The 15,557-nt window shown below is 37.7% G+C and overlaps 1 protein-coding gene across 1 annotated transcript; it reads left to right on the top strand.

The window, feature by feature from the left end:
• Nucleotides 1–651: 651 nt before the first annotated feature.
• akirin1 (akirin 1) lies at nucleotides 652–15,194 on the top strand. Its single transcript, XM_079895207.1, has 5 exons — nucleotides 652–1,023; nucleotides 12,953–13,099; nucleotides 14,346–14,480; nucleotides 14,768–14,839; nucleotides 14,969–15,194. The coding sequence occupies exons 1-5, from the start codon at nucleotides 819–821 to the stop codon at nucleotides 14,977–14,979; spliced, it is 570 nt and encodes a 189-aa protein (XP_079751333.1). The 5' UTR covers nucleotides 652–818; the 3' UTR covers nucleotides 14,980–15,194.
• The last annotated feature ends 363 nt before the right edge of the window (nucleotides 15,195–15,557 follow it).

The following is a 15,557-nucleotide window of genomic DNA, read 5'->3' as shown; positions in this document are numbered from 1 at the left end:
CAGTGAGCATATAAAGACACTGTTTAAATTAGAAAAACAAATATTGACGAAAAAAGAGCAAATATTATACATTAATAATATTATGCAAATATTGTACATAATGTATTCATTTGATATATTTACCTATTTATTATATTCATAAGGGAGATAGATAATAATCGTAATTCTTAAAATACTAAATATGACATTAAAATATTAAGTACATAAAAGCTGTTCTTTTCTATGCAAACAGCATCCACATAAAAGTCGGTGCAAGAGGCCTGTTTATACAGGAAAAGCTAAACAATAGCAAGCATAAACCCGAGTAAGTATAACTATCACTTTCATTATTAATATTCGTTTTGATTTGGAGCAGCACATCACTGGAAACTATGTTGAAAGAGGGCATTAACATAATCCACAACTCACGGGTTGGGACGATTACCACTGTAGTAGATTTACTTATAAAGTAAAAAAGAAATTAACATATATCTTATATTTGTGCAATACATTTTAAACCACGTGAATGTTTTTGTTGCTTAGTAAACAAGATAAGTTATGATAGAACTTTATGTGAGAAAAAATAAACTTGTTTATAACATTCGCCCCCCTCTCCGTGAATGGTACAGTCCTTGGCTGTGTCGTTTTAGCATTTTTGCTACAAATCTGGCACTTGGTGTTTAAACCGGTGTGCGAACAGAGGGGGGGCCGCCGATGTCGTGCGAAGCTCAATAAAACCCCCTGAAAAAGTCGAATTAGAAAAGGAAATCTGAGCATTTTATTATCAAAAAAAGTGCTATTTTACCGCTGTTGTTTATTGTCGCATTAAATCAGCGATCATGGCTTGTGGCGCGACGTTGAAGCGATCTATGGAGTTTGAGGCCCTTCTCAGCCCGCAGTCCCCCAAGCGAAGGAGGTGCAATCCTCTACCGGGGACTCCGACTACTCCTTCCCCGCAGAGATGCGGTCTTCGCCCGTCAACAGAGAGCCCGGCACACTCGATGTCGCCCCAGTCAATGGGTGGAGAACACAGGCTAACTCCAGGTGAGAAAAATGCATGCTTCTCGCCATTTAACGTTGGTTTGTTTGACATGGAGGAGGGGAATGGGGGTTGTTTAATCTCAGCTAACCAGCTAGTGGATTTTTGAATTTCGACAGTCCGTTAATTTAATCCCCCCCACCAGTCTGCTTTGAGTAACGATTTGAATGTGTAATGCCGTTTGTTAATGGATGGTATGGTTGTGGTGGGTAGTTGGTATGGGCTGTAGTTACCGGTAATTATGCAGTTTGGATGAATAGCTGTTTTGAGCTCGACTAGCTAGGCTGAAAGCGGCCGCTAATACAGACTAGCTGACACAGAGCTTCATTTAACTCCCATGGCTTAGTGTGAACACACACATAGCCATCGACCATTACAACCGAAAACAATACACATGACAATGTTTTTCTACAAACGCCTGGCTCTGGTCTGGACGGCGAACATTTATCTCTGCGTTCAGCCAGTTATAGTTTACCAGCAGGATCGAACCAGTATGTCCAAACAAAGAGGAAAGGTGGGTATGTGCGCAAGGGTGGATTGGCGTTATTACTTTTTGATTTAACAATATTATTTAAAAACACAAGTGTTCATATTATGTGTGCATATATACATAAAATAACCCAGGCTAAATGTTTCCGCGTCAAACAAACTTCCAGTAATTTGATATTTAACATTGATCATTTCGTTAAAGGCGTGCGTATTTAATGTAACGTTAGTCTGTCTGTGTACTTGCACTGCTTTTATCCGAAATTTGTGGACCCCTTGGCGAACCAGCCCAAATCCTGCTGTTTAGAGCTTGTAAAACGGCTAACGTTACAGCTTTTATCACAAGTGTAAAAAAAAAAAAAAAAAAAAAAAAAAATCAAAGACGCCACATTGAATAAAGGGGGAAACTAGGAGTGACAAATTACAAAAGTAAAGTTCAGAGCAACCTATCACTTTGCCATCATCGTTTATTTCTTAATTATAGACACTGAGTTTGCATCCTCATTAGTAGGATTTATAATAATAAGAACACTGATTTAGTTTCTGATTTTTAATGATTCCAATTCCATTAACCATCGTTGTAGTACTTTGGATGATATATTTGGTGATTCAGATTAAAGGCCTGGTAACACCAAGATGAAAATTCAGTGCTATTAATATCTGTTCAGACCAACGGTTTTATGCTGTCAGTGCAAATTTTTTTTTTTTTTACAGATCTCTATTAATCTATTTTCCTTCGCACTATTCTTACATAGAACTACAACTTGGTAGCACTCACAAATTCACCAAGCGACAGTGAATAGCAGGGGGAAGAATCCAGAACTGGTTCTCATCTTGTACTCTTGTAGTGTTGTTTGAAATGCATAGTGAATGCAGAAAACATGAAAATATTGTTTGACTTTTTCCAGTGAAAAGCATATTATTAACAGAACAGGCATTACAGGTGGCATTAAATGGAAGTTGCAGTGGTCCTTTATATAGTTCTGCCACTGATTAAAGATTTTTCTAGTCAACTAATAGCCTAGTCGTTCATTTAAGGCATTAGTCGACTAGTTGCACGTTTATAATGATTTGAGTTTCAGGGTTGAGATGATATTCTATGTTACATTGTTCTACATTAGAGGTAGACTAAAACACTAAGTCCCTTTGGGCAGCAACTGTGAAGTTGATGACGCAGACTCTCATATAGAGAAATGCATGTTAAGTAAACATGTCATGCAGGAAGTGCTGTTCTTATTTAGCTTCCGCACGATCACTTGGATATGCGCCTCATAAAAGCCCACATTTATTTAGGTTCTAATTAATGAGAGAGTGGCCATGTAAAGTAGCTAATGTTAAGCTACTACTAGCATGTTTCAGATAAGCCATGTTTGATGTCGATGAATGAAAGGTGAACATTTCCTGCCTGACATAGGCCCTGTCTCAAATGGCACCCTAAACACTCATGGTCTTCCTATGAGTCCGCACTTTCGTGACGTAACGCAGCTTTGACTGTCGGGAAGAAGTCTACTGCGGAGCTCGCTTCAGTGCGGGCTCTGCAAAAGCGTGCATCGAAGGCGCATTTCGAATGCAAAGGGGGGCGCTCGTGAGCACCCTTCTGAAACCTGAAATCGCAGACTGAAATTTCAGACCTGTAGACTTATCGGACACAAGTATGCGGCATCCAAGTGCATGAAGTGTGTCATTTGGGACAGGACCATAATTACGATCTATCCATCGGACTGCGTGAATTTACCAATTCCTGTAGAGGTTTTTATTTTTATTTTTTTATTTTTCTGCGACTAAACGACTAATTAAAATTTGGTCAACTAAGCTTCTTGATGACTAACGTCTAGTCGACTATTAGGGTGCAGCCCTACTGTTATTCCCTATTGTGACATATTCAAGTAAAACTGCTTCTCGAACAAGAAAAATAATGTAGGGTGGGACTTGATTTTTGTTCATCTGGAATTGATTGGATCAGAGGTTTGTTTTTTACTATTGTAAACACGTTATCAGAGATAAGATGTCATTGCAAGTGGGAGGGGAAGTTATTGTGATTAAAGATTATGAGTGGAGGTCGACCAATATTGAATTTTACAGATAACTGATAACGATAATTACTAGGTTGGACCGCACTGGGGTGCATTTCCCAAAAGCATTGTTGGCCAACTATGATTGCAATTTCCATTGAACTCTATTGGTAACGACGGAACTTGTGACCATAGTTGGCTTTGGGAAACACACCCCTGGCTGATAACTTATTAATCAAACGAGTTTTAAAAGTTTACTACGTTTTTAATGAAATGTATAAATATTAAATATCATACCTTGATTATTCATGTTAGTTTATAGTACATTATCTTAAGTTAACAGATACAACTTTACAATTTTTAAATGTATTAGTGATTGTTGAAATTAAGTCTAACAAGGAACAATACTTCTAACTACTGTTAGAAATGGAATCTTATTGTAAAGTGTTACCATTTCATATAAATCTGAAAAGACATGCTTAAAGATGGTCAGGCATTGACACCATATCCAAATATAAAGGCCATTGCATTGAAATTAGACACGCATGTATATGACCTCTCACATGTTATATGCTTCTATTTTAATTATCTAATCAAAATAACAAAATATGTATTAGTGTTGTTGATAAAGAACTGAAATGACCTGCATGGCCATACAGTTTGCTTTCTCACTTCATTAGCTTTAAATGTGCAACTTTGCTGGCTAACGAATGCATAAAAGTGACCAGCTGGATATAAACTAATGCAAATAGATTGTAACGATCATGACATTAAACATTTGGCTGCTATCGTACTGCTCTAGTAATGGATGCAACCTGAGAAAATTCAGTAAGTATTTTTGCAGATAACCGATTGTTCCAGCAATCAAACTCTTATGCGGGCACATGAATAAAAAAAAAGTGCACAGATAAGTCATTTATAATAAATTGCACTATTCCATAATGGTGACTAATTCACTTATCACTCTGAATGATGCATAAGTGTTTTTGCTGGTTCCCCCTCGGACCCCAAGAGGTCGCCATTTATAATGCCTCATATCTTTTTCTAGGTAATCAAAATGGTACAATTAACTGGTGGTAATATAGTGACCTGTGTGTGACTATGCTAAGCTAGCAGTTTAATGGGGTAGTATCATTTGCCAAGTTAGCTGGCAAATATGCTGATAACCGAGTAGTGGTTTACAAACAAAATAAAATAATCATTTGTTTAAACAAACGTGAGCTAACTGAAGAAAAAAAAAAAAAACAGAACAAGAAATGATTGTCTTTAACTATGTTTATATTAAGTGAATTGTGACATAATTTTAGAGTTAAATGACAAAGTACATTTTGTAGGATTTCTAATCAGGCACCATATAGAGTAGACATTTTATGTTCTTTCAGCCAATGGAATTGCTTCGGTGTCCTAGGAGGGTTAGGATTTTGCATGACACTAGCTAGACAAACATCACTAAAATCATTGGGTTTTGTTTTTTGTTTTTGGGGCTTGTTCTTTGTTTCCAAGCCTGCCCATCAGTTCCCTTGTTAAAATGGCAAGGATGGAGTGTGACTGGCCTTAAAGTCCAATTTGGTGTTTAGTAGTCTTGCCTTTGTAAAACCAAATGCCCCTTTTGCTTTCATAGAACAACCCTCTTTATCATCCTGATTTAGGTTTTTGTCTCTAGATGGGCACATTTGATTTTGAATAGAATCTTCATAAGTCCGTCAGCACTATCAGCAGCTCATAGTTTCTTATTACGAGCCAGCGTCTGATATTTCAAGCTATGTCTGAAGTTGCTTGACCCTGTTTGTGCTGTGATAACTCATCTATCATTCAAACACAAAAGCTTTTTGCTTCAGAATAATTAACGTCTGTAATGCACCAAATCCTAAACAAAGCGAATCAAGCTCCCTGCAGGAACGCACCCTGGGCTTGAGCTCCTAGCTTGAGGGCACTTCCTGCCAGTTTGGGTTTTTTAAATTCCCTCCTCAAAGCCTCGACAGTGTAGGCTAGTGAATAAGACGCCTCAACTCTACACCCACTTACACTCCCCTCCCCCAGTCCAGTTCATCCCACACCTCCATTGTATTTGATTTATCCTGGGTCTGTGCTTTTGGGCCTTGAATCGCTCCCCATCCTCTCTCAGGAAGCCACTGTGATTGATTGTTTGGTTTGACCATATAAGGTTACAGTTGCTAAGTAACCTGTTGGACCTAGTCTCAGCATTTGGCAGCATTTGATACAGGCGGAGGGATTTACCTGTCATTCAAGGGGTTTGGCGTTGCCCATTGACTAAGTTTGTGTGTCTTTCTCTATCTGTTTCTAAAACGGATTATTGTGTGATCTGAACTTAATGAGTTAGTGCACACAAATTAAATTTCTTATTTTTCTCACTCTTGTTTTATTCAAAACCTTTTTGACTTTATTCTGCAGTAGGGCTTCAGCTAACAATTATTAGTTATAACATCACAGATTAGACCATTACTTCGTTAATTTAATGGAAGAATCCATGATTAATGAAATATTTTATGAAATTATGAAATTGTTGTTGTATGTTGCTTTTAACATCTAACGTCAGAATTATTGTACTCCTTCTGCCTGCCTTGTTCGCTAAAGGCTGTGAAGTCTTGCTGTCCTGTCAGGACAAGCATTTATTTTCTAACATTAACGGATAATTGTGAACTAAACCATTAGGAAGTGTGAAATAACCCATTAAGATATCAGATACAATAAGTTATGCATTGAGGGAAACGCATCTCAAACACATTAAACAGCACGCACATCCATCAAAGCACATGACAGGGCAAGCCGTGTTAAAATATGCTTTTTGTTTGAAGCGCGTAATCTGACACATTCTCATTTTTAGATCAACTTGGGTCATGCACTTTTCCCACAGCAGTCCTACGCTATTTTCCAGATGTTTTGTCACTGCTGTAAAAACTGGCAGATGTTTTTCAGTGCATAGTGCGGAGTTGCGATTAGCGATTTTGATTAGTTGTTACAGCCCTAGTCTGTAGGACACAAGGAAAGAACTGCTTTTGCTCATGCAATGAATGGCTACAAAATAGCATTAGACTCCATTGGAGACATTTTTCAAAATATTGTCTTGTTTCACTGAAGAAAATCATACATACAGGTTTGTAACAACATGAGGATGAGTAAATAAAGCATTTTCATTTTTGTGAAAACTGTCCCATTAAGTCCGGCTAATTTTGTTTAGTCTGTTTTGGACTGAAACCTTTTAATCTAGATTAGCAACATTGTTGTCAACATGTTAGTACCTCTATTGTAGGGGTTTCCAAAATCTGTCCTGGAGGGCCACTGTCCTGCAGAGTTTGCCTCAAACCTGCCTGGAAGTTTCTTGTATGCCTAGTTATACCTTGATTAACTGTTTCAGGTGTGTTTAATTTGGGTTGGAGCTAAATTCTACAGGACAGTGGGCCTCCAGGATCAGGAATTGGACACTCCTGCTCTATTGTTACAAAACTTTATTACAGGACTTTTACAACTCAATAGTGAGTCTTTGGTTCCGGTATACTCATTTCTAGAGTGAACACTGGGTTTGGTTGTGCTTCCCAATAACACCTCTTTATTGGCCATGCAAAGCTGTGTGTTTATACAAATAAAAACCAATCAGATGAGACTGCAGAGGAGACTTCCTGTGTTTACAATGCAGCTTAGGCACTGTTAGGTTGTAGCCACACTGCCTGCTTCGCTGGAATGCATTAGCATCAAGATAGATGCCACCCCTTGATAAAGCTGTGAAATGTATTTGTTTCTAAGATGCATCACAATGCTGATGTGAACGATTCCGCATTGATGCATAAAAACAAAAGAATCGATTTTTAGAAAATCTAATTTAATATGCATATCATACCGTTTATTGTAAATAATGTACTCTTATTATAAGCTATATTTATAAAGATGCTTATTTCCTTCATAAGCAAAGCAAAGGAAAGCACTTGCACTTGCGGTTTCTATGAAAAGAACATGCATGAATGAGAAAATAACGTTTTAACATCAAGCATGTCCCGCACTTTAAGAGTAATAAGTAACAAAAAAGATCTCAATGTTACTCGTGCTGACTGAAACAACGCTGTAAACTTCTCACACAATTTTGGGTGAACTATCCACAATATAAATTGTTGCATTTTTGTATTGCGATATGTTGACACGATAAATTGTTACATTCATACTGTCCAAAGCACGTAAATATGCTTAGCAATGACAACCAATAGCGTGCCTCATATAGTCATCACATTCTAACACCGCATCGTTTCACACTGTTCAAGTTTGACAATGGCATGTGAAACGTTCTTTTACCTGGGGTTAAGAGCAGTGTTTAGAACAACGATAACCCGGGGTTAAGCTCAGTGTGAAAAGCCCTAAATTGTATTTGTTCTACTGTTTGTTATTTGCATATTTGTTCTTATTTGTAATAAAAAAGATAAAATAACAGTATTGTATTGATTAATTGTTAATAAAAGAATTGAAGATGCATCGAGAATTGTTTTAAAATTGAATCGTTACCCTCTAAATCGTAATTGAATCATGAGGTAAGTGAAGATTCACACTTCTACCCCTTCAGCAACCTTCCAGTCTCTCTCTTGAAGCCAATACGGAAGTGACTTAAACTGCAATTCATCGACTGGCCGCTCAGGCTCCAAAAGGGAGTCAATTCCATATTTTTAAATTTTTTTAATTCCAAAATTTCATAATTTTTTTTTTACCGTCTGATACAAAAATTGGTTTTGGTCTATATAGCTAATTTTGCCCTTCTTGAAAACTGTGAGGGGGGTGAATTTGTTTTATAACTCATCTGTTTAAATTATATTAAGCCTTTTCTGTATAAGTTCTGTATAATTAAGGGCGTGGCCACTTGAGTGACGGGTGGATTGCCGCTGCTGCCACTGCTAGCAGTTTGTCTGCTGTTAGCTGTCATGTCACCTCAGCTTATTTCAACAGCTGAACTTGGCATCTATCGTGTTTGTACTTTTTTTTTTTCTGAATTATTTCATTCAATTTAATACACCCATTCTTCGCCCACGCCTTTGGATTCCATCGTTTAACGAGTATCGAGAGAAAAACAGCGCTGTATTTCAGTTGGATTTCTATGTGAACATGCACTCATGGATGTCTGACAATTTCATTTTTTTCTGGAGTTTTTATATTTATAAACGTCTATAGATATAGAGACTACACTCGTTCTGCGGTACCACTGCTCTTACGGAACAGATAGATTTATATATGCTTATGTACCATCAGATGAAATTTCTCAGTCCATGCAATAAATGCGCATCCTTAAATGAGCATGGATTTCTAGCGCATTTACTTGAACTTCTTAGGTAATATCTATGGTTTGACCCATTTGAGAGGCGGCCAAAACCAGAATTTAAAATGTACTGAATAAAGCTCTCTACGAACCTGACGTGCGATGCTGCCTGACATGTATGCGCATGAATCACTGTCACATGCTCAGAGCAATATTGTAAGTTACTGCATAATACATTTTTAACTAGCAGAATAATACAGCATCACGATACAGTCTCACTTTTAGCGATGTCGTTTAACTATTATAATATTTCGAAGGGCAAAAACATTAACTTTAACTATTGGCTTTACATCAAGTCAGCTGTCACTTTAGCGCGAGGTCCTGTACACTTGGCACAGCCCTTGCGACAGTACTGAGCTAACTTGATCACGCCGAGCTAGGCGGGCGTGTTTTCAGCAACCAGGCACCTCAGCTCCACCCACGTCCCGCCTCTTTGGCCATTTTCGGTTATCCAGGAGTGACACGCGGTATCGCACTGCCAAGATGGCGACGGCTGACTCCGCCCACTTCTTAAAAATGCTCTTCAGAAACCTACGGGTGATGTCATAAACACTACGTCCATATTTTTTACAGTCTGTGGTTTTGACCCTTTTTTTTCGTCCTTTAGTTTGTTGAAGAGGGAAACTGAGCTCCACACCCAAGATAAGTGATGCAGGTGCAGCAGATAGATGTGCCCTTGTGTTTGTCCACTCTTGAAGCTTTGAATGACATACATTCAGGAAGCTGAGACGATCAACCTCCAAATACTAATTTTTGTGATGAATTAAGATGATTATAGAAGATTATTTTAAAGAGTTTGGCTCATGGAAGTCATGCAGGTTTCTAATCAGTTTTGAGTCATCTGCTGGTGTTAAAGATTTGGACAGGGGACTAAACTCAACCCAGTTTTTCTATAAAGGGACTCTGGAGGCTCCTGGTTGCTTTGCTTTGCCCTCCGCATTGCAGTCCCGTCACCCAGATTCGGTTACCAGAAATAAGCCTGACCCTCCACAAAGCCAAATGAAACTAACCTGCATCCCATTTCCCCCCTAATGTAGCGTGTGTTAGTGACGTTGTCAGTGTACCATTGTGGCTGATTGTAAAACTGAAGTGAAACTTATTTCTTCACACTATTCGTCATGGGACCCATACTGGAAGCAGGATATCCTCTGTGTATTGTGTGCGCCTGCTGAAGTTAAGACGTTGATTGTTGTTGTTTTTCTTCCTCATTTAAGATGATTGAAAATAGGCCCCAATATTCTCGCGGCAAAGTTATTTTTTTTTTGCCCTTTGCTTGGGGAGCAAAAAGAAGTTCAAGTACTTGAGCAGAGGTGCTCTATTACGGAACATCCCGACACCTCCCGTGCTGCTGAGAGCGACTTTTAGATGAATATGTAAATGTGCTGCATGCTTTCCTCTCAATAACAAAATTAACACTACAAAAATTACAGCAGTGTGAAAACCGGGGTAAAGAAAGCATCTGATAATGGCAATGTGGACATGTTTGCACAAGCTCGGCAATTCTGCACTTAAATCAAATCACGTTTATTTATATAGCACTTCATATAATATATTTCTTTAATGCAAGCACCTTTACAGTATTAACCCTTTTAAACCGGCTGTGTCGTCGCCGACACATACCAGCAAGCTGTGTTCATTTTACCGTAACTCTTCAACCGTTTGCACTATCAAAACCATTCAAATTCAGTTGCCCCTGACAGTAGACAACATGCGCTTTTCGGCAATATACAGTTTATTACGGGAAGTTCATGCTTTCCATTAGCAAATGACAGCAGCTTTGTGGCAGAGCGGGAAGGAGGGATTTGAACAGAGAGATACGAAGCGTGGCAGGTTAGAGTGTTTTGGATTGCATAAAATAATAAAAGAAACAAACAAATACATGGCGAAAGAAGTGGTAGACAGCAGAAGAGGGGATTGGGATGATTTTTAATGAAACTTAGGAGGCGGATGGCCGTTACTCTCACGTATCTTAGCATGTGGTGTGCGCATGTGTATATGTGCATGCCTATGTGTGCGTGTATGTCTTAAATGAAAACTGTGCAACCCAATGTCACAAAAAAGACTTGTGTATATATGTATTATACTTAATTTTTCAACTTTAAAGTATTTGTTTCTTTCGTTCGTGATTGTTCTCTTTTTTTCTAAATAAAAAAAATCTGTAAATGTATTTTTTTTGTGTGTCTATTTAAATTATATTTACAAACCACACAAAGTATATCAATAACTGTAATTTGTTGATGGTCAATAACTGTAATTTGTTGAAAAGCTATTTTTTTCTGAAAATGATGACACCTTGCACATGAAGATAGCATATTGTTTTAGAATGTAACAGTCAAAAAATCAAAATATGTGCAAAACAAGTATTTTAGCTTCAGGTTCTAAAGGGTTAAAGAGAGAAAAACATTGTCAGGGTCACTTTCAATTAGAATTACAATTTAATTTCTACTCCATTTAAGCTCTCCAGTGTTCATGGTTTTTACTCATTTCTGACCTTGATGTGCTGAACAGAATAAGTCTTCCACCAATAAGATTTCCCAGACTACACTTACCAATTACATAATTGCCACGGACCAATTGGTAGTTTTAAGGTGTTCATGGAGATAAATTTCCCCGAAAAGTTTGCTTTGGCAAAACTTTGGTGTGCTTGCGTGCTATCAACACCCTGGAGATGAGGGCGTAAATGACTGGGCATATTCGAGCATACGGCACTCGCATTGAACAACGTTTACAAAGAGTAACTGTTTTGTCCACTTTTTAAAAAATTCTTTTTATCATTGTTGTAATGTATTGTGAACCCAGAATGTGTATCCATCGACAGAAACATGCATTAGCATAAAACTGTTTTACGCGTTTTCAATAAAACATATTATAGATACGTCGTCAGATTAAGATGAACCCCTGTGCTAGTGCGTGGAGAACGGTATGTTTGAATTAATTTTTATTTATTTATTTATTTATTTATTTTTTACAGAGAACCGTTACACCCCCTAATATATGTTTGTGTATAAATAAAATAAATAAAAAATAAAAAGAGAGAGAGAGAGTTTATGGATAAGACTTTAATGCGCACTTCTTATACTATGTTTATTCAGCTCTTACAGAGATTCTCTGGAGTAAAACTAACGCTCATCTTTTGTGTGATGTACAATAAACTTCACTGAACTCGTCAGTATATTTTGGTCATTCGGACGGGTTTTGCTACAGCAGGCTTGTATTAGTGGATAAAAGCAGATGACAAATAAGTTATAACCATAATTAAACTAAACTATACCTGTTCTATGTCCATACAGCATATATTCTCTGGCTCTGTGGGCATTATTGTCCGACTCCGAGTCGAAATGAACACCGCAACTGAGTTTCTGTTCTGATATTATCAGATGAGATTGTCCTGACTCTGAGCGCGAGCTCCTGAGGCTCCGCCCCCTGTGCCGTGCAGCAGCAGTTAATTTGCATTTAAAGAGCACACACTAAAACAGCACGTTTTTCTGAGCCCCAAAAAATTACAATTTAAACATGCTGTAAAAAATGATCTGTTGGGTATTTTGAGCTAAAACTTCACATACATACTCTGGGGACATCAGAGACTTATTTTACATCTTGTGAAAAGAGTCATAATAGGTGCCCTTTAAGGAACGAAGCACACAAATGCATGACAAAGCCCTAAAACAGACAATCAATCTGCATAATCGCTATTGATTTTCAGCCAAATTTAATTTATGTGACCGCCCTAATGATAACTGTTTCACCTGACAATGTTTCCACATGTTGATCCATTTGACCCAAAAGTTTTGTAAGGTCATTTAGTAAAAATGTTTTGATCAAAGTAATTCCAAACTTCGCTGTGCTTAGAGGCAGATGACGGTACTCTGTGATCAAATACAATCAACTTGTTAACAAGCTCCACCTAGTGCATTCAGTTATAACTGAGTTTTAGTTTGCGTGCTTAGGATTTCACTGCATTTACGGCCAGCAAAGCAACATGTAACGCAATTTGAATAGCATTTTTATTTTTCAAATAATAATTAGATTGAATATTTGACCCCTAGGGGAAATCTTTTTTTTTTTTTAATTATGTAAGCTGAATTAACATCTTCCTCTCGATTTGTCTTCCTTTGACCCCAACAGAACAGATCTTCCAGAACATTCGTCAGGAGTACAGCCGCTATCAGAGGCGACGGCAGTTAGAAGGGGCCTTCAACCAGACTGAACCCTGCAGCTCCACTGATATCCAGAGCTCCAGTCCCGCCCTTACCTCCCCCAGCTCTCCCACAGGTTAGTTCACTGAAAACCATGTCCGTTGAGATTCTTAAACCATTTATCAACCTTTTTTTAGACCAGGGATGTCTAATCCTGTTCCTGGATGTCTGCCTTCCCACAGAGTTCCAGCACACCTGTCTGTAATTAAGTGTTCTTGAATATCTTTAGGTGTATTTGATTAGGGTTGGAGCTGCTTTTTGCTGGACAGAATCTCTCCAGGAACAGGATTGGGCTCCTGGCTTTAATTTCAAATGTGCGTTGTGAAGATGCAGTGTGTCGAGTTTGTCGTCAGTAATGTTGAATACTTTTTGATTCTTGATGCCGGCGAGTTTGAATGAGCAGAAAATGCAAAAGTGACAGAGCAAAATTGGTTTATAGATTTTAAGCACAATTTGACCATATGCAAACAGTCTTGAAAAGCAAACGTTGTGATTTGTCATGAAGATGAGAGCCCATGAGACGGTGACCATAGAGTGTGTGGTATAAAGCAATGAGAGGAAACCTCTCAAAACAGTGAATTTGTTTGGTGAAATTTCAACTTGATCTCACTGGAGAATTTAACTGTTACGAGGTGGCAATTTCAGATTAATTCGTATGATTATTAAAAAAAAAGTATGAAGGACCACCCCTAACCTCACCCTCTAAACATACCTGTCACTGGAGCATAAGCAGATTGAATGAAAACGTTCATGTGTGCACTTTAAAATCAACACTAAATTCTAAAAAGACTATCTAAATTCAAATGGAAATTGTAAGTTGTAAAAAGTGCTTGACTTGGCGGCTGCTACTTGGAGTGGCAGCTAAGACATTTGTTACACAAGATTCTTTTCCAAATAAATGCTTTTCTTTTGGACTTTATATTCTTAAAAGAATATTAAAAAAAAAAAAAAATCAAAAAATCATTGTTTCCACAAAAAATATTCAGCAGCACTGTTTTCAGCATTGATAATGATTATAAATGTTTAAGAACCAAATTAGCATATTAGAATCATTTCTAGAGGATCATGTGACACTGAAGACCGAATCTTTATTGTAATATATTTAAAAATGTATTTTATTCTGGTGAAGGTATTTTGAATTGTACACAGTATGCTGTTTTTACTATACTTTTGATTAAATAAATGCAGCCTAAGTGAGTAGGATTGGGTATCATTTGAATTTGAACTATTCCGATCCTCCTTATCGATTCCTATAGATATTTTGCAAATTGAATGTAAAGTGACATGATCAAGGATGGATATTCAGAGTTGTGTGTTTTTAGGTGCCTCATCATTGAAGAAGGATCAGCCTCTGTTCACGCTGAGGCAGGTTGGCTATTTGTGCGAGCGCCTTATCAAAGATCACGAGGAGAAGATGCGTGAAGAGTACGAACAGATACTGAACACAAAGCTTGCAGGTACAACAAATTGCAGATTCCACACAGTGGGGTGTTAGCTTTATCGCGTTCATGCCTTTCTCATTAGGATAAAAAACACACCAGTTCTTTAAGTGTATATGCGCCAGAGAAAAAAAGCATGCAGCCATGTGGGGGGGCTATATAAGGTCTATTTCTTTGATTAGTATCAAGATTAATTCATTTATTTGTAAAATTGCTACATTGTCATGTTTTCTGGTTTCACCACTCTTATGTTTATGGCTGAATTGTTTTTTTAACATGCCGTTTCTCTTCCTTTTCCCCTTAAGAACAATATGAGTCCTTCGTGAAATTCACACAGGATCAGATTATGCGAAGATATGGCGCCAGGCCTGCAAGCTGTAAGTATATTAACTTCCTCTATAAGCAAGCAATTAACATTCTGTCATAAATGATTTGTGTGTTGCAGTTAAAATAATATAGCTGATTTCAGTTGGTCCAAATGCTGATTATGGTGTCTTTATTTTCAGATGTGTCTTGAAGAACATTATAGATGGTTCTAGCCACCCCTCAGCAGCTGGTTACTATAGAACCAGCCACCTTCGTTTACTTTGAAATTTCCTCCTTCCACTTTTGAATCTTTTTTTCCCCTTTAAACTGCTTGGGTGCCATGGTCTATCCACATTTAACTCATTTTTATTGCTGAACTGTTACTGATGGCCCAACTCCAAACATGCATATCTAGATGCATTCTAAGGAAGTTTAATCTCTAAGAATTTGTGGGAAATGTCAAACTACCGCTGTAAAAAAGCTTGGCTGATGCGATCGATCTCTCTCTCTCTCTCTCTCTCTCTCTCTCTCTCTCTCTCTCTGTTTAATGTAATGTGACTGACCTGCAGCAGATATACCAGACTCTCCCTCTATCCTTCAGTCTGTTTTTTAACTCCAACTTTTTTTCTTTTTTGACAAATAAAAGATCTGTGATAAGTCATCATTTGAATTGATTCTGGTTTTTCTTGCAAATAATTTGGAATGAAATTGCATAGGTTTGTGTTGCATATCAAGTGTTTGGAAATACATGAATGTGAGTAACTAATGACAGAATGTCCACTTATGGCT

This window comes from Squalius cephalus (genome assembly GCF_949319135.1).
Source record: "Squalius cephalus genome assembly, chromosome: 15".
NCBI lineage: Eukaryota > Metazoa > Chordata > Actinopteri > Cypriniformes > Leuciscidae > Squalius > Squalius cephalus.
This window is presented reverse-complemented; position numbering and strand designations above follow the sequence as displayed.